A 19,906-nucleotide genomic window follows, 5' to 3' on the forward strand; every position below is an offset into this window, starting at 1 on the left:
CTACTGCGAGAATTCTAGAAGGTTGCTATAGGTTCTTCCTAACCACAGCCCCTTTCCACTCATGATTTTATGGTAAACACTCTCATTTCTTTATTGTTTTGCTCCTTAAGTATGAAACTGTAAACAGTACAGTTCAGTTTTGCCTGTTTTGTCAGTAGATGTGCAGGAAGTATCATAAGCATCAAGTGCCCCATACTTAGTTTTATATGCATTCTGGCTCAACAAATTTTGAGCTTCTTGGGGGAAGGGTGCCTTTCTATTTCATGTCTGAATATTTCTTTACACCTCAGATAATGCTTTGGGACTCAGTAACAACTCAGTCAAGTTTTTCTTGATTGGCAGTGCAGTAGGACTCTAAGTATGTAATGTTTAGTGTACACCTACTGGTAAAACACCATCCATAACCTTGAATCCCTAGACCTACCCTATGGATGAGACCCAATGACCAGTTTAATATGGTATCAACAAAGCAGCCCACCAACCAAAATATATTTGCTGACTGTCTTATGTGCAGAGATCTATGCTGGTGCTATGGAAGAGGCAAAGGGATAAACTGTATGCCTGCTCTCACCAAACTCACAGTCTTTTCAGTAAGCAAGCTGTACCTGTATGGAGCAATGACACAGCTGAGTCTTATAACAGTTCAGAGGTGGGAGGTTTAATGTGGCCCACCTCTAGCAGTATATGTACTTGTGCGTTTACATATACCTTTATAAATGTGTCAGTTTCTGGACCCATTTGTGCTTGTATGTGCTTGAATAAGGAAACATATAGGTGGCTGTACGTGTGTTTACATGTGTTTCTCCTATATACCCTGCATTATGCTTGTGAATGTCTTTGAATATGTGCAGGCACAGGTGTCTGTGTTTAAATATGAGTCTATAACTTTCTGTATCTTCATTTCTCAATGTGTTCTTTTTCTCGAAATTTACTTAATGTATACACTTCAATGTTTTGGTATATTTATGTGCAAGCATATTTATCTTTAAAAGGGTCATATGAAGGCAGATTAGAAATTTAAGTGATGGATGGTATTTGAATCTGAGGTCCACAAAGTGGTATGCTGTTTACATAAATGGTCCTTAAATCAGGATGGAAGGGTCATCTTAGCCCTTTCTTGCCCTTCCTAGAAATGGCTGACATTTCCTGGGGTCATTCCCACTTAGAAGGTACCTTCCTAGAAGATTTTACCTCCTTCTTCCTTTCTGTGTTTTTGAGCACAGTGGTTCCTGTGTCCCTTTCCTTTTTATTCTCACCCCCAGGTTGATTCTTCTCATCTCAGCTGGTTTCTCCTTAGAAATTATTAGCCAAACTTACTATCCCTACCTAATATCACTAAGTCTCAAAAAGCAACTCTTTTTGAAGCAAAATGTGTTAAGACGGTAGGAAGCGAGAATATGGATTATAAGCTCATAAACATTATAGATGATCTGCCCCTCCAGTTAAAAAGTTGAACTTCATGTAACTCAAAATTTGAACTGTATAAAGGGAGAGCAATCTGTTTGGTTTAAAAAAAAAAAACCAACCTTGAAATCCATACATAAAATACTATTCACAAATCAATCCCAATTTCATGAGAATTGGGTAAATCCTGAAAATCTTAGATCAAATAAGATCTCAAATGAATGCATATTTTTTTTAACTTAGGAGCTCAAAATTATGCATACATACATTTCAGACAGTTCTCCTGGACAAGAAATTTTTTATGTTCCACATTGGCTTTCTCTCTTTCCCATGTGGCCCACATCTTGTTCAAGAGAAACTCTCACACAGCCTTTGCCTTGACTATTCTGGGTGTGCTGGCCACACATACAGCCTCATCTATGTCCACCTACAAAGCAGCTGGTTAGCCCAGCTCCCCTCCTCTCCATTCCTAGGAGGGGCAGACATTCTAACTGGAAGAATACTTATAAAGCTCTCCAGTGACTACAGGAAAAGAAACCAACCTCTGGGTGTATGCTGGGAGGGGGACAGTCACAGCACAGTCCCTTTTAAAGAAATCTTCCTCATCATCCCCTCCAATTTTAACACTTGAGGCTTTATGTACATTTATATATAATGTGTACACACACACACACACACACACACACACACACACGTATATGGTTTGTTTTTTTCTTTTTTAAGAGAGAAGGAGGACATGGGTGGGGAAGGAAAGAGAATCTCAAATAGGCCCCATGCTCAGTGCAGAGCCCAAAGTGGGACTCTATCCCATGACCTAAGCTAAGCTAAAATCAAGAGTGAGATCCTCAATCAACTTTATATCTTGAATTTATATCTTGCTCATTACATGTTGGTCAGAATTCTAATTTACCAACCTGGTACTCTAGTTGATGTCTTTTTTTTTTCTTTATTTGTTTTGAGAAAGAGAAGGAAAGAGGGAATCCCAGACAAGCTCCCTGCTATCTGCGTGGAGCCTCGCAAAGGGCTCAATCTCACGAACCATGAGATTATGACCTGAGTCAAAACCAAGAGTTGGAGGCTCAACCAACTGTGCCACCCAGGTGTCCCTCTTGTTTGTATCTCTAGCTAAAACCTCTCTTCTAAATTTCATCTTGTCTATCTACCTGCTGAAATGACACCTCCACTAGAATGTCTCAAACCTAATATAAATCAAATTCCTGTTTCTACCCCTGCCCCGAAACTAATTCCACTCAAAAACAGTATCATCTTCCCAGTTACTATATCCAGATACCGTACATCTTCCTTGACTTCTTGTTTCTCATTGGCCTCAACTTCTTTAATAGCCTCCTTCCTGATCCCCTGTTCCCACTCTGTCTTCCCTCCAACCTGTTCTCCACACACCAAGCAGAGTAACCTGTTTAAAATGCATCATTGGGCCCCATCTGTTTCCTTCATGAAGCTTACTATATTTTCTAATTCTACACATATCTGCATATTATCTAGTATTTAAATTTTTTTAAATGTTTTATTTATTTCTGAGAGAGAGAGAGAGTTAGAGGGAGAGAGGCAGCATGAGCAGGGGAGGGTCAGAGAGAGAGGGAGACACAGAATCTGAAACAGGTTCCAGGCTCTGAGCTAGCTGTCAGCATAGAGCCCGAAGCAGGGCTCAAACCCACAGTGTGAGACCATGACCTGAGCCAAAGTCAGATGCTTAACCCAATGAGCCACGCAGGCGCCCCTCTAGTATTTAAGCCCCAGGAGAAAAGGGACCACGTCTGGTTTCCCACTGTGCCCAGCATATCGTAGGAACTCAATACCTATTTGTAGAACACGACGAAAAACAAAGGGCATTTCACATCACAAGTTTCATTTGGTTTGACTCGGCTCCTTACACACAAACAGCTTCCAGACATCCAGCTGCCCCACTTGCCTCCTTAAATATCTGGTCCTCCTCCCGCAGGCGCCTTTGCTCCACTTGGCGCCGACCACTCTCCTCAGCTTCTCGTATCCTCCGCTGCCGCTCGGCCAGCATGGCGAAAGCATGGACCCTCCTCTCCTCCTGTAGTCTCACCAGCTCTTTGGACAGGAAGTCAAACATGTCTGCCAGCACTCTTCCTTCCAGTCCAGCCAAATGGTTTTCAACCAGTGACACCTGAAAAATAATAATACATCTTAAGGAGACAAGTTCTACTAAGCATGATGATTTGTAAGGAGGGTTGCTGGATTACCCAGAACTCTTGACAGTCACCTCACTTTCAGAATGCTCTCAGTGTATAAACACCTGGCCAGCCCCATCCCAAGTGTTCTTACTACGAAAACAGGATACAAACTGAGATGTGAGAAAGTGGATTGTGCAGTCAGTCACTGACAGATTACAGTCCTCAGATTATGAGGAGGACTTAGCAAAACACTTCTATTAGTATCCACACAAACTGGGTGTTTCTTTCTTTCATTTTTATCCAGAAGGTAAAGTTATTCTATCTTCCCAGACATGAAGGGAAATGCCAAGGTTTTTATTGAAAAAAATTGATGGAGTTCAAAAAAAGAGAGTCCCCTAGAAATTCACCCGGATACCTTTTAATTTTTTAATGCTTCATCCTTTGACACAAGTTTGGGGAATTTTAAGATCCTGAATACATGAAAGTAGAAAACTGTGGCCCTTTTTATTCTTTTAAATAACTTCAAAGTCATTAAGAACTATCTTTGAAACAGCATAGGAAAAAGCCTACAGGGCATTTTTCCATCCAGTTCCTGGGTCTTCCAGGACACGCTGCTCCCATCTGAACAGAAGTGCACCCCGTCTCTATCACCTGCAGGACCCTCAGACCTCCAGATTCAGAGACTCTAGTGTCCGTATTCTCTTCTTTCTCTGGCCCCTCTGTTGGGTCTCACAGCCTATGGGTTTCTTCATCCCTCTGCTAAACTGAGACCATCCACAAGCCTGATGCCATGTAAAAGGAATAATGTGCTCATTTCCAAGCTGCTAACCATTTGTGCCCAATTCCACATGACACAAGCATTCACATCCATTACTGAGGGTGGGCCATATTAACTTCAGTATACGCTTATTTTCATATAGCACTATACTGTGCAAATTGATTCTTTTTCATACTGATTTACAGATAAGTGAGAGAGATAGTAAAAGTATGTCTACTCTGTAGTCAGCAACATTAATAACTGTATATATAGACAAATGCCAGAAGAAAATAGGAAAAACATTTACAGTTGCTGGGGTAGAGCTGCAATAACCAGCTATTGTCAGGTGGCACTGATGACAGTCACAGAACACCATGAGATATTAACATTTAATATGGAGTTTAACCAGCATGAACTATGTACTGCTCATACATAGACTCATACAATAGTCATACAACTATGTACAAGACTCATAAATAAGTGCTGATATTTTAAAAATAAATCTCATGTCTGTCTTTTAGTATTGCATTTATTATTTTTCATTCTGCCAAGCTCCCAATGAAATTTGGTATAGTCACCAAATATTTAAGAAAATTGAAAGGCAAAAACCTTTTTAAAATGTGTTTTTCCTCTTTCTCTCTCTCTCTTTTTTTTTTTCAAATATAAGACCATGCTCAGCTCAGTGAGGACATACCCCATTCCAGTTCTGCAGCACCATTGTTCCAAAGTGCCGACTGTGATAGAGTGATGGGATTGGGCAGAATGTTTCTTTTTTTGTCATTTCATTTACTACTTCATTATAAAGCCGCTTGTGCAATTATACAAATCCAGGAGAAAACATAACAGGAAAAAAAAGGAGAGAACCTTGTGCTCATGCAAGTTCCTCTGTCGCTGTAAGGCCAGGGTCACTTGCTTCTCAGCTTTCTTCAGCAGCCGGTCATCCTCTTGTAGTGCATGGCTGGTGCGCAGCTCCTGGATCAGCTCCAGTCGCTTTTCCTTGCCTTCAAACATCTATATTGAATCAAATCAAAAAGACCCTTATAATTAGCATCCCTTGTGTGGGGCACCAGGGCTCATGCACGGACTGGTGAGGCACTTGTGAACCGTGGTTTTGGTTCTGCATTCTGGGACCACAGGGCAGGGGTGTTCCACAGAGCTGGAGGGCATCTCCCTTTTCTACACTTCCAGCTGCTCAAGTAGAGAAAGAGATTAGTTAGCAGTTGTTTACTCAGTTTCTTAAAATGCCTCTCAAAGACCAGCAGTTACTACAGAGTCATATTAAGAAACTAGAACCAGAGCGCCTGGGTGGCTCAGTTGGTTATTTCAGCTCAGCTCATGATCTCAACAGTTGTGAGATTGAGCCCTGAGTCAGGCCCTGCACTGGGCGTGGAGCCTACTTGGGATTCTCTCTCCCTCTGCCCCTCCCCAACTTAAGTACGTGCACGTGCGCGCACACGCGCGCGCACACACACACACACACACACTCTCTCTCTCTCTCTCTCTCTCTCAAATAAAAAATTAAGAAAAAAGAAACTAGACCTTCCCCTCATTTTCTGTGCTCCTTCCCTAAAAAGCCTGAGGCCATGTTTTCTTTTCCAAGAGATCCATGCCTGGTTTGTAATATGCAGTCAGCTGTGAATTTTTTCCTAGGGAAATATTCAAGGAGAGTAAAGAATAAAGCTGAACACAGGATGCTCACCCAGCTTCCTGGACTTACTAATTATAACTGAGTCTCTATGAGTTATAGCTGTGTGAGGAGAAAAAAATTTTTTGCTGTTGCTTTATATTAGTTCACTTTAAAAGTGAAGTGTGCTTGCACAAATAATTTTACAGTCAGGGAAGAACAGAGTTCAATTTGCTAGGAGTTAACATAATCTCAAACTCAAATCACTTACCTATAAAATGGGGTAATTGATAGAATAAAAAAGAGGTGATATAAGTAAAGCAAAGAATATATAATGTAAGCTTATTGTATGAGTTCAAAACTATAGTTATTATTACTTTGCTATTTATTATTCTGGTCTTGCTAGCTATATACAAACTCAATTATATTATGACTTTGTGTAAAATTAGGGAGTCCACTTGGTTTGTGATCCCTTAATAGCAAAAATTCAGGGGCATTGCTGACTTAGTTGGAAGAACATGAAATTCTTGATCTTGGGGTCATGAGTTCAAGCTCCATGTTGGGTGTAGAGATTACTTAAATAAATAAATAAATAAATAAATAAATAGTTTTTAAAAGTGAAAACTTAGGTAGGAAAATTGCTGGATTTAGCAGTCCTAAGGAGGATATTCATTTCACCTTGCCCTGGTTACAACTGTGACCAACAGCAGGCAGGTTCTTTATCTCCTTGACACTGTGCCAGCACTTGGACAAACTGAAACAGTAGAAGGGAATGGGTAGGTAACTCAAGAGTATAGAGTTCCATAGGAAGGCAGGGTGCCCGAGGGAATTCACCCTGAGAAACCGAGCACATATGCATTCTATAAATCCATTCTCAAAGGAGAAGCACAGGACCAGTGGTCGAACCCTACAAACCGTGTTCTGAATGACTCTTCCCCGGAGTAACTTTTGAAGGTAGATCACAGCCATCTCTATATCTTCTTCTTCCTAAAAGAACAAAGTGAGAACCACGCCACTTGAGAAGAGCAGCAGTCAGCATCAAATATTTTTTTGAAGACACAGATCAAGCAAAAGAGACTGCGCTATATGCCAGAGACTTAAAGACAAATAAATGAGGTCTATGCTCTCATTGAACATACAGTATTTTAAGTGCTACCGTATTGTTTAAATTTATTCTTTATAATCATAAGACATTATTACAAATCATATCAAAAGTAAAAAATTCATGCTATCCCTACAAATTAAGCCATTTTCATTTTTCTATATTCCTTTCCAGCAAAATCTTTCTTGGAACAACAAGTAATGCTTATTACATCCCTTTTCCAATAGTGTTTTCATGCTTGATCAAGAGTAGACAAGAAATAAAGCTAGTCTGTGTCAGAGTCTAGAGTAAGGTGTTTCTCACAACAATTTAGATAAGCTGGTAAAATCTGAATGGACAAGATTAGCCATCTACAAAAATCACCTTAAATAACTGTGTGTCAAAAGCAGAAAGCAGAGTCTGTAAATCTAATTAAGGTGCCTTTGAATGCAAAAGAAAGCAACAGAAATGAACAGCATTCACACATGTGAGAGACAATGGGTTAACCACAGGGAGTGACTGGCACAAAGTCTAGCAAAGGGCATGTCCAGTCGCTCCACAGTCACTCCATCAGAGGTCCTAATGAGATCTCCTGTCAACTCCCCACCGACAACCTTCTCAGTACAATGTGGCTTCTTGTGAGAAGCAGCCTATGCCGGGATGATGAGCTGACTTGCTAAGAGGAATGTCCTCATCTACCAGGCAATTATCCTTTGGTCAAGCATGATGTTTGGACTGTGGTATCTCTAGCAGTTTCTTGGGTGGGGGGTGGGGGCTGTCTAGTCTGAGTCAGTCCTAAATCCTGACACTGGTACCTCGCTCAAACAGAGTTTGGAGGTCTATCAAGGTGAGGTATGATCCAGGTCAGGGTGACCTTTTTGAGCCAGTCCTACCTCAGAAGCCAACCTGTCCTCATGACATCCCTGGTGCTTCACTCTTCTCTGACACCAGCTGTCATCAGCCACCTCGCCATGTGAGCAAAATGGTTATAGTAACTGATTATCACTCAATCTTCTTTTTTGATTTGACATACATGAGGATTACCTTCTGATGCCTATTTTGCTTAGGAAGATTCTGTTGTGCTTATTCGTGTATGTTTGATGTTTGAAGCATAAGAATACATGCCATATAAGATCTTCAGAAGGTAACGCTATTAAATTAGGTTGGACAGGAGGCAAGATGGCTGAGAAGTAGGGAGCTACATACATTTCACTCGCCCACAACTCTCAAACGGAGAAGGCCTGAAGCCATAGGAACCCTTACAGAATCTAGGAGTTTGGGAGGAAAAGGAGACAGAGTCCACTGAGAAAACAACCTTATAGTGGCTACCTCAAGAATCAAGCCAAAGTATACATGGTTGAGAGTCCCAATACCACTACAAGTAGGGAAATAAAATAACCAAAGTCTCAACAAGAGAGACCAAGAGACACCATTCAAAGAACACTTTCTGAACAGACTGGCCCTAGACAGTCAAAGACCCTCTTTAATACAGCAGTACTCGCAGGTGCAGAGTGCATAACAAGCTTTTAAAACTAACAAGAGACAGAAAGCTAGCCAAAATGATGAAACGGAAGAACTCTCCTCCAAGAAATTCCAGGAAGAAGTGACAGCTAAAGAACTGCTCAACACAGATATAAGCAACATAACTGAACAAGAATTTAGAACAATACTCATAAAATTCATCGCTGGGCTTGAAAAAGGCATGAAAGACATCAGAGAAACTAATGCTACAAAGACTATGGAGCTTAAGAATTGTTGTGATGAATTAAAAAATGCTATAAATGAGATGCATAATAAAATGGAGGCGTCCAATGCACAGATTGAAGAAGCAGAGAAAATAGGTGAATTAAAAGACACAATTATAGAAAAAGAGGAAGCTAAGAAAAAGAGAGATAAACTACTCCAGAAAAACAAAAGGAGAATTCGAGTGCTAAGTGACACAATCAAACAGAACAATATCTGTATCATAGGAATTCCAAAAGAGGAAGAAAGAGGGAAAGGCGTTGAAGGAGTCCTTGAACAAATTAGAGCCGAGAACTTCCCCAATCTGGGGGAAGGAAACAGACATTGAAATCCAAGACACACAGAGGATATCCCTCAGATGTAACTTGAATCGATCTTCTGCACAACATATCATAGTGAAACTGTCAAAATGTAAGGACAAAGAGAGATCCTGAAAGCAGCTAGAGAGAAAAGGGCCTAATATACGAAGGGAAATCTATCAGAGTGGTGACAGACCTATCTACTGAAACTTGTAAGGCCTGAAAGGAATGGCAGGAAATCTTCAATGTGATGAACAGAAAAAATATGCAGCCAAGCATCCTCTATCCAGTAAGCCTGTCATTCAGAATAGAAGGAGAGATAAAAGTCTTTCCAAATAAACAAAACTTGAAAGAATTCATCACCACTAAACCAGCACTACAAGAAATCCTGAGGGGGACTCTATGAGGGTAATGTTGCAAGAAACACAAGATACCAGAGACACCACCACAAGCATGAATCCTACAAAGGACACAATGACTGTAAACCCATATTTTTCAATAAGAACACTGAATGTAAATGGACTAAATGCTTCAATCAAAAGACGTAGGGTAGCAGAATGGATACTAACACAAGATCCATCTATTTGCTGTCTACAAAAAAATTCATTTTAGACCTGAGGACACCTTCAGATTGAAAGTGAGGGGACGGAGAAATATATATCATGCTACTGGAGGTCAAAAGAAAGCTGGAGTAGCTATACTTATATCAGACAAACTGGGCTTTAGAGATGGCAACAAGGGATGAAGAAGGGCATTATATAATAATTACAGGGTCTATCCATCAGGAAGAGCTAACAATTATAAATATCTACACACTGAATATGGGAGCACTCAAATACATAAAACAATCACAAACAGAAACAATTTTATGGATAAGAATGTGCTAATAGCAGGGGACTTTAATACTCCACAGCAATGGATAGATCAACGAGACAGAAAATCACTAAAGAAACAATGGACCTGAATGACACATTGGACCAGACAAATTTGACTGCTATATTTAGAACTCTACAACCTGTGGCCATGGAATTCACTTTCTTCTCAAGTGCACATGGCACATATTCCAAGATAGATCACATAGTGGGACATAAAGCAGCCCTCAACAAATATAAAAAATTGAGATCATACCATACACACTTTCAGATCACAATGCAATGAAACTTGAAATCAACCACAGGAAGAAGTCTGGAAAACCTCCAAAAGCATGGAGGTTAAAGAACACCCTACAAAAGAACGAATGGGCCAATCAGGCAATTAGAGAAGAAATTAAAAAATACATGGAAACAAATGAAAGCGAAAATACAACAATTCAAACTGTAGGGGATGCGGCAAAGGCAGTCCTAAGAGGAAAGTACACTGCACTCCAGGCCTATTTCAAGAAATTAGAAAAAGCACAAGAACAAAATCTAACAGTGCACCTAAAGGAACTAGAGGGAGAGCAACAAGAGCACCCCAAACACAGTAGGAGAAGAGAAATAATAAAAATCAGGGCAGAAATAAACAATATAGAACCCCCCCAAAAAAAACAGTTGAACAGATCAATGAAACTAACTGTTGGTTTTTTTAAAAAATAAACAAAATTGACAAACCTTTCTAGCCAGGCTTCTCAAAAAGAGAGAGTACCCAAATAGACAAAATCGTCAATGAAAAAGGACTTAGTACAACCAACCCCACAGAAAGACAAGCAATTATCAGGGAATACTATGAATAATTATATGCCAACAAACTGGTCAACTTAGAAGAAATGGACAAATTCCTAAACACACACTCACTACCAAAATTCACATGGGAAGAGACAGAAAATCTGAACAGACCCATAACTAGTGAAGAAATTGAATCAGTTACCAAAAATCTCCCAACGAATAAGAGCCCTGGGCCAGATGGCTTCCCTGGGGAATTCTACCAGACATTTAAAACAGAATTAATACCCATTCTTCTCAAGCTATTCCAAAAAATAGACATCGAAGGAAAACTTCTGGACTCATTCTACGAAGCCAGCATCACTTTGATTCCCAAGCCAGACAGAGACCCAGCCATAAAAGAGAACTACAGGCCAATATCCTTGATGAATATGGATGCAAAAATCCTCAAGAAGATACTTGCAAATCGAGTTCAACAGCACATAAAAAGAATTATCCACCATGATCAGGTGGGATTCATTCCTGGGTTACAGGGCTTGTTTAATATTCGCAAATCAATCAATGTGATACATCACATTAACAAAAGAAAAGATAAAAAACATATGATCCTTTCAATAGATGCAGGAAAAGCATGTGACAGAATACAGCGTCCCTTCTTAATAAAGACCCTCGAGAAAGTCGGGACAGAAGGAACTTACTTAAACGTCATGAGAAGCCCTCAGCTAACATCATCCTCAATGGGGAAAAACTGAGCTTTCTCACTGAAATCAGGAACACGACACGGATGTCCACTCTCACCACTATTGTTTAACATAGTGCTGGAAATCCTAGCATCAGCCATCAGACAACAAAAAGCAATAAAAGGCATCAGAATTGGTAAAGAAGAAGTCAAACTTTCACTTTTCGCAGACAACATGATGCTCTACATAGAAAACCTGACAGACTCCACCAGAAGCTACCAGAACTGATCCATGAAATCAGCAAAGTTGTAGGGTACAAAATCAGTGTACCGAAATCGGTTGCATTTTTATACACCAATAGTGAAGCAACAGAAAGAGAAATCAAGAAACTGATCCCATTCACAATGCAAAAATGAACTATTGGAACCTCATCAAGATAAAAAGCTTCTGCAAAGGAAACAATCAATAAAACTGATAGGCAACTGACTGAATGGGAAAAGATAGTTGCAAATGACATATCAGATAAAGGGCTCGTATCCAAAATCTATAAGGAACTCACCAAACTCCCCACCTGAAAAACAAATAATCCAGTGAAGAAATGGGCAGAAGACAGGAACAGACACTTCTCCAAAGACGACGTCCAGATGGTCAACAGGCACATGAAACGATGCTCAGCGTCCCTCATCATCAGGGAAATACAGATCAAAACCACACTGAGCTACCACCTTACGCTGATCAGAGTGGCTAAAATGAACAAATCAGGAGACTCTAGATGGCTGTGAGGTTGTGGAGAAACAGGCACCCTCCTACACTGCTGGTCGGAATGTAAACTGGTGCAACTCCTCTGGAAAACAGTGTGGAGGTTCCTCAAAAAATTAACAATAGAACTCCCCTATAACCCAGCAATAGCATTGCTGGGAATTGATCCAAGGGATACTGGAGTGCTGATGCATAGGGGCACATGGACCCCAATGTTCATAGCAGGACTCTCATCAATTGCCAAAACACGGAAAGAGCCTAAGTGTCCATCAACTGACCAAGATGATGTGGTTTATCTATACAATGGAATACAACATGGCAAATAGAAAGAATGAAATCTGGCCATTTATAGCAACATGGATGGACCATGAGAGTGTTATGCTGAGTGAAATAATTCAGGCAGAGAAGGACAGATACCATATATTTGCACATATAGATGGATTAGGAGGAACTTAAGGTAGGACCATGAGGGAGAAGAATGGGACAAATAGTTGGGGAGAGGGAGGCAGGCAAACCATGAGAGACTCTTGAATCCTGAGAACAAACTGAGGGCTGATTGGAGTTGGTGAGGGGGAAGAGGGTTAATGGGCATGGAGGAGGGCACTTGTGATGAGCACTGGGTGTTATATGGAAACATACTTGACAATAAACTAAGAAAGAAAAATAAAAAATTAGGTTTGTTTTTAACTCAAAGTATCTAAGACAAACAGCAAAACTGAATTTAGCATTTCAAATCAAGTTTCATACTTACATTGGAACTCATTTCCAAAGTTGGAGTTGGAAGTCGAGGTTCAGGTAGTGACCTTCTTTGAAGAAAGCGCAGAAGTTTCTTTGGTTCAATAACTTTATTCTTCTTATCCAATATTGCCTGGAATAATAACACCAACTAGTGTCATTCCTTACCTTTCTATTTACTTCCACCACCAGATCTAGGTCACAGTTCTGAAGATCAATCAGAAATTACCTCACCTATGGCTATGCTCTGACAGTTTGAGAAAGTCCAAACCCAGGTGCTTCTGTGGCCTAAGGGATAGTATGATATTCCTAAAGATAACTAACCACCAGATAAACATGGCACGTATTCTAGGTTTATTCATTTTAATCAAAGATTTGAGGGATTAAAATTTATTTTTAGATTTTAAAAGGTTCTGTCATATATATGCAAACAAAACCCCCAACTCCTATTCTTTCACAAGAGCCTATAATCTGTTTAGAATAAGTGCCTGTGCAATAGAAAATCTCCCTGGGCCATAAATGATGGAAATATTTGATGTTTTGTTGCTATTGGGGAACTGAGGAGCATTCAATGGCAACTGTCCCAAAATGGGGTGCTTTCCTTTGGCAGTGAAGGCCTGCACATCATGATTTTTGAAAATTAACTAGTTTCCTTATGAAAGAGGGTGTGTGTGTTCTGATTTCAACATACATTTTTATTTGTTTTACTTTTGATCACCAATGGGCTCATCAATAGACTCTACATAGCTAAAAAGAAAAACAAAAACAAGAATCCAGGAACTTGAAGATAGGTCAATAAAAAATTCTCAAACTAAAATGCAAAAGAGAAACAAACAAATACATAGAACAAATCATACAAGAACTGTGAGACAATATAAAAAGGAGTAATGTATGTAACTGGAATGCCAGATGGAGAAGAAAAAGAGAATACAGAATAAATATTCGAAATCATAATGGCTGGAAACTACCCTAAATTAATGACCAACACCAACCTACAGATCCAGAAGCTTAAAAAATGCCATGCAAGACATATACCTAAACACACACACAACACCACAGGCATATAATATTTGAATTAGAGAAAACCAAAGACAAAGAGAGAATCTGAAAGAAGCCAGAGGGAAAACACACCTTAGCTACTATGGAACAAAGATAAAAATTATAGTGGAATTCTAGTCAGAAACCATCCATGCAAGAAGAGAATGGAGTGAAATTTTTGAAGTGTTGGGAAAAAAAAACCACCAACATAGAATTCTAGTAAAATTCAGTAAATTCATTAAAATCATTATTCAAAAGTGAAAAGATCATAGGGGCGCTTGGGTGGTTCAGTCGGTTGAGTGTCTGACTTCAGCTCAGGTCATGATTTCATGGTTAGTGGGTTCGAGCCCCACATCGGCCTCTGTGCTGACAGTCAGCTCAGAGCTTGGAGCCTGCTTCAGATTCTGTGTCTCCCTCTCTCTTTGACCCTCCCCTGCTCATGCTGTCTCTCTCAGAAATAAATAAAACATTAAAAAAACCCAAAACTGAAAAGATCACAATTTTATACTTAACTGTTTCAAAGGATACTATCAAGAAACTAAAAAGACATCCCACAGAATAGGAGGAAAATCTGCAAATCATTTATCTAATAAGGGTAGGCCCAGAATATACCCGGAACTCCTACAACTCAACAACAGACATTAAAAGTAATGTCTATAATAAACAATAAAAAGACAACCCAATTAAAAAATGAGGAAAGAATCTGAAAAGACATTTCTCCAAAAAAAGGTCTACAAATGAAAGGCACACGAAAGATGCTAAAACTGAAGCCACAGTGAGATACCACATCACACACACTAGAATGGCCATAATAAAAAAGATGGGCAGTAACACGTGATGGTAAAGATATGGAGAACTGAGAATCCTTATACATTCCTGGTGAGAATGTAAAACAGTGCAACCACTTTTGAAAGAGTCTGGCAGTTCCTCAAAAAGTAAAACATAGTTACTATGTAATCCAGGAACTCCATTCCTAGGTCTAGAGACAGGAGAATCGAAAAACCTATGTCCACACAAAAATGCATACACAAATCTGCATAGCAGCATTATTTATAATAGAGAAAAAGAAGAAACAACTCAAATTTCTCTCAACTGATGAGCAGATAAATTGTGACACATCTGCACAATGGTGGTACTGAGACCTACAACAACATGGATGAACCTTGAAAACATATGCTAAGTTAGAGAAGCCAGACACAAAAGGCCATACATTGTATGATTTCACTTATATGAAATGTTCAGAATAGGCAAATCCATAAAAAGAAAGATTAGTGGTTGCCAGAGGCTATAGGGAAGAGGGTAATTGGGAGTGACTGCTAATGGGTATGAGGTTTCTTTTGGGATAATGAGAATGTTCTGGAATTAGATAATGGTTATGGTTGAACAGTCTTTTGAACATACTAAAAACAACTGAATTGTGTATTTTAAAAGGGTAAATTTTATGGTATGTGAATTATATCTAAAAAAATCATGAAAGAGAAATAAAGACTTCCTGAGACAGACAAAAACTGAAGGAGTTCATTGCCAGGAGACCTGCCCTGCAATAAATGGTAAAACAAGTTCTCCAGGCAGGAGATAAATGGCATTGGTCAGAAACTTGCATTTCTATAAAGAAAGAAACAGTGGCACAGAAAGAATAAGTGAAGTTAAATTATGTTTTCTTATTTTTAATTGATCCAAAATATAACTGTTGAAGCAATGATTGTAAAAATGTACTGGGTGATTACAACCTATGGATCAGTGGCATGAATGACAGCAATGCCACAGGGACAGCAGGAAGATGCTGGGAATAATCTGCTATAAGGGACCTGCACTACAGGGAAAGTGATAGTATGACTTGAGGGTGGACTTAGAATATTTTATATGTACACTCATATACTAGTTCACAAGACAAGCCTCACGAAATTTCAAAGAATAGGGATTCCTGACCATAGAGCAAATGAGTTAGAAGTTACTTCAAAAATGGGTTAAAATTCCTGCATATTTGGAAATTTAAAAACTTAAATATTCACAGGTGCAAAAACCATAATGGATGTTTAAAAAACTTAGAAACTAATAATGATAAACACTCCATATCAAAACTAATGAACTACACCAAAATCAGTGTTTTGAAGGAAATGTTTAGCCTTAAATACTTTATAAAATTGATGAGTACCTGAAAATTAATGAGCTACATGTCTACTTTAAGTTAGGAAAAGAACTACAAAGCAAAAAGAATGAAGAGAGAAAGACATAATATGAATGGGAGTTAATGTGATTGAAAAAATATCTATAGTAAAGAAAATCAACAAATTCAGAGGTTCATTCCTTGGAAAAACAACACCAAGAAAATTAATAAGCCTCCAGTAAAACTGAATAAGGAAAAGGAGTTAAAGCACAAATAAGTAATATTGTGACTTAAGCAGGCATGATTATAGATAAAACAAACACCAAGATTATAAAATAATACTATCAATGTATGCTAAAAAATTTGAAGTTAGGTGAAATGGACCTTGTAAAGAAATTGTAATTTACCAAAACAATGCAGAAAGATCTGTAAATAGTATGGAAATGAAGGAGTGGTGAAAGTTTTCCCATGAAGGTAACATCTCAGATAATATTCTACCAAACTGAAGAAACATATCATCATAAGCTTAAACTCTTTTCAAAAGTAGAAAAAAAGGAATACTCTACGGTCATTTCAGAAGACCTGTATAACTCTGACACCAATGCCATACAGAATCAAAATAAGAAAGAAAAATAAGGCCATTTCACTCATGAATATACAATCAAAATTCTGAAAAATATACTAGTAAATCAAATCCAACAATGTATTAAAAATAAGATAAAACACCTTGACCAAGTTAGGTTCATCCCAGTATGTAAGGATAAATTAACATTTGTTAAAAAAAACAAAACAACAACAACTATAAATGTTCTTTATTATAATAATTCTAAAAAGAAAAATATATAATTACCTCAATAGATATGGCTGAAACATGTGATAAAATACAACATGAAAACATGATTAAAAGCTTCAGTAAATTAGGAACAGAAGAGAACTTCCATACCCTAATACAGAGTATCTATGAAAACATCTTACAGAAAGTGAAAGAATAATGAATGCAGAGTTCAAATGGGTAAATGGAAACAAGGGTATGAGGTGGGAAAAACCACATATATACACATGAGTTACTGTCAAGGTCCTAATTTTTATAGTGAGTATGGGCTCCCATGGATTCTTATTCTATTACCAAAACCAAGTGACCAAACAAACATGCATGGACCAGTGGGGAGATTATGGTGGACCAGCGAGTCTCAAAGTGTAGTTCCCAGAGATCAGCATTACCTGGAAACTTTTAACAAATATAAATACTCCAGCCCCACTTCTGACCTACTCAATCAGAAACTTTGGGGCTGGGTCCAGAAACATGTGCTTTAACAAGCTTTTTGGGGGATTCTGATACGTGCTAAAGACTGAGCAGCGCTATCATAAACCACAAATTCTGTGGTTTGTGTATACCTACAGTTCAATTAACAAAAGGGAAACACAGCTCATGGCTGCTATGTTCTTGTGTCATGGGAACAACCATTGCACCTTCTCATTTAGTTGAGCTTTAAACTAGATCGGAGACGCCTTGAATGTGACTTACTGATGCCCTGGCAACAAACCTAAAAGGGAGAAAATGAGACCACTATACTATTAAAATCAGCAGTAATTCCTAACACCAGAAACTTGCTACACTTCAATGTAGTCTCATATTTTATTATGGAGCTCTAAAGTCAGAACCACTTTTAGGAAATAACATGACTTCTACAAATGGGGAGAATAGCTTCCAAGAGATTTTCCTACAGTTTGAAATGAAGAAAAGAAGCATATTTGTTCAGCATAGCACAAGCAACATCTAGAAGAGAAAAATCTAGGGAGGAAAAAAAATGTAGAGTTATGTGTCGAGAACTACTGAACACTGCTATTCTGGAGGTATAATATTTCACTGCAAAAGTCCTACTAGAAGCATCTTGTCTATGAATAAGGATTATTATACCTTATGAACCTCTGCCAACTCATGGTCCATTCTTGCTGCCCTCTTGAGAAAACCAGCTTTCGTGGTAGTGACTTTTGGCTTTGGAGGTCTGATTCGGGGTTGTGTCACAAAATCTGGGAGACATGACTCAAGTTCAACTAATCCTATAGGAAGCAAGTACATGTTTTTAGTATTTGGTGATTAAACTTAGCGTTTTGAAAGTATATTTTTAGTTTTGGGAGCTATTTGCCAAGTTGTTTCATTTAGAATATGGATAAGGTATAGCCCACATAATAGCAGTGGCCCCAAAATGTAAAGCAACTTTCTGCATTATTAACTCATGTTCTCAGTGACTTAAGACTGTAAAATGAGAAATTCATTCTAATAAAATATTTCCCTACAAAAACGTAATAAATTCTACAATAATAATCAAGAGAAAATTAATGATCATATGATACATGGGACTATCACTGTAAAGTAGATGTACACAAATTTATCTTATTCTGCTCTGGAGATGATCAACTAGAGCCGCAAGTTCAAGAGTGTGACCATCAACTCATGATCTTGGCCATATATATGATGCTTCAACTTGTCAACTAAAATTTAAATAATCTAAATAAGCCTCTCTTGGACTTTACAAGAGGTGTAGCTCTATGAATTCATCCCCTGGTTATTCATTTCCTTACCCACTAGTTGTCTAGCACTTCCTAAAGGGCTGATTTCATGATTTATTTCTTCTTTGCTTTGGAAACCTGATATAAAAGCTTTTTCAATTTCATTTTTGTGTAACTTTATTAGTGACACTGAACATGTTTAAATGTTTAGTAGCTAAGCACTGATATACTGTTATATAGTATATCCACTTATTTGGGTCTTTGCAGTTTTTATTGGTTTGTATGAACTCAATAATAGTAAATGTGTCCATTGCGATTTCTTGAAAATATTTTTATTTGTTGTTTAGCCTTTAATGCAATACTTGTTTCTCTTCTAGTACTTTAATCTAATACTCCTCTTGTACTGGACTTGTAATCATGTAAACTTCTTACCTTCATAGGTGTTGAGATAGTGGTTTTTTACTATAAAGTCCTCTGAGTTGTTGTCAGGGAAACGACCAAGGCGAGACAAAGGCCCATAGACCTGGGATGCATAGTCAGAATAATCCTTGATGATATTTCTTCTCTCCAACTTCCCTTCTATATTCTTTCCCTTTCCCACAAGTTTCCTGATTGCTAGAATAAAACATACATCCATGACTATTTCCAAAATATTGTTCTGAACAAATGCATAATAATAGACCAGTTATATTTTCATTCACAGGGAAGCTACTGAACTGTGCAGTTATGAAGACCACTCACTACAGACAGAATGTAACACTAAAACCAGAGGTCTGTCATCTGTGTGGCCCAGATCATGAGACAAGCGAGAGTGACAGAAGTTGAGTCAATTAGTGTCCTCAGTGGGTACTTTCAAAAATCTTTTATAACTGGGGTACCTAGATGGCTCAGTCATTTGAGCGTCTGACTTTGGCTCAGGTCATGATCTTCTGGTTTGTGGGTTTGAGCCCCACGTTGGGCTCTGTTCTGATAGCATAGAGCCTGGAACCTGCTTTGAATTCTGTGTATCTCTCTCTCTGCTCCATGCCCGCTTGTGCTTACTCTCTTGCTCTCTCTCTGTCTTCCTCTCTCTGCTCCTTGCCTGCTTGCTCTCTCTCTCAAAAATAAATAAACGTTAAATTTTTTTTAAAAAATCTTGTGTAACTGCATTCCAAGCTCTGAGGCAAGAAAGTGTATTCGGTAAGAGTCTTCCAGGCTAACAAAAGAAACTCAAAGTAACTGAAAAATACATATTCAGTGGAGATTTAGAGATTTATTTTCTCTTAGGAGAATAACTGCAAGGGAGGGAAGACTACAGGTTCTTCAGTAATCTGTCCATCTTGGTTAACCACAGAATAAAGCACAATATATTCTAGCTTAGAGCCCTCAA

At 38.5% G+C, this 19,906-nt stretch overlaps 1 protein-coding gene across 3 annotated transcripts in view; it reads right to left on the reverse strand.

Moving 5' to 3' along the window:
* CFAP91 (cilia and flagella associated protein 91) overlaps nt 1-19,906 on the reverse strand; it is a 103,281-nt gene that overhangs the window by 23,864 nt on the left and 59,511 nt on the right. For all 3 annotated transcript variants that reach the window (XR_005531179.1, XM_039248887.1, XM_039248886.1), the window contains exons 9-14: nt 18,970-19,152; nt 17,945-18,087; nt 12,898-13,014; nt 6,860-6,931; nt 5,185-5,331; nt 3,335-3,556 (exon numbers count right to left, since the gene is read on the reverse strand). Coding sequence is in view for 2 of the 3 variants with exons in the window: in XM_039248887.1 (XP_039104818.1) it covers nt 3,335-3,556; nt 5,185-5,331; nt 6,860-6,931; nt 12,898-13,014; nt 17,945-18,087; nt 18,970-19,152 (884 nt within the window). In the remaining variant the exon portion in view is untranslated. The remainder of the gene's footprint in view (nt 1-3,334; nt 3,557-5,184; nt 5,332-6,859; nt 6,932-12,897; nt 13,015-17,944; nt 18,088-18,969; nt 19,153-19,906) is intronic.

The sequence above is a fragment of the Hyaena hyaena genome, unplaced genomic scaffold, assembly GCF_003009895.1.
Source record: "Hyaena hyaena isolate Hyena2069 unplaced genomic scaffold, ASM300989v1 scaffold_321, whole genome shotgun sequence".
In the NCBI taxonomy this organism is placed as follows: domain Eukaryota; kingdom Metazoa; phylum Chordata; class Mammalia; order Carnivora; family Hyaenidae; genus Hyaena; species Hyaena hyaena.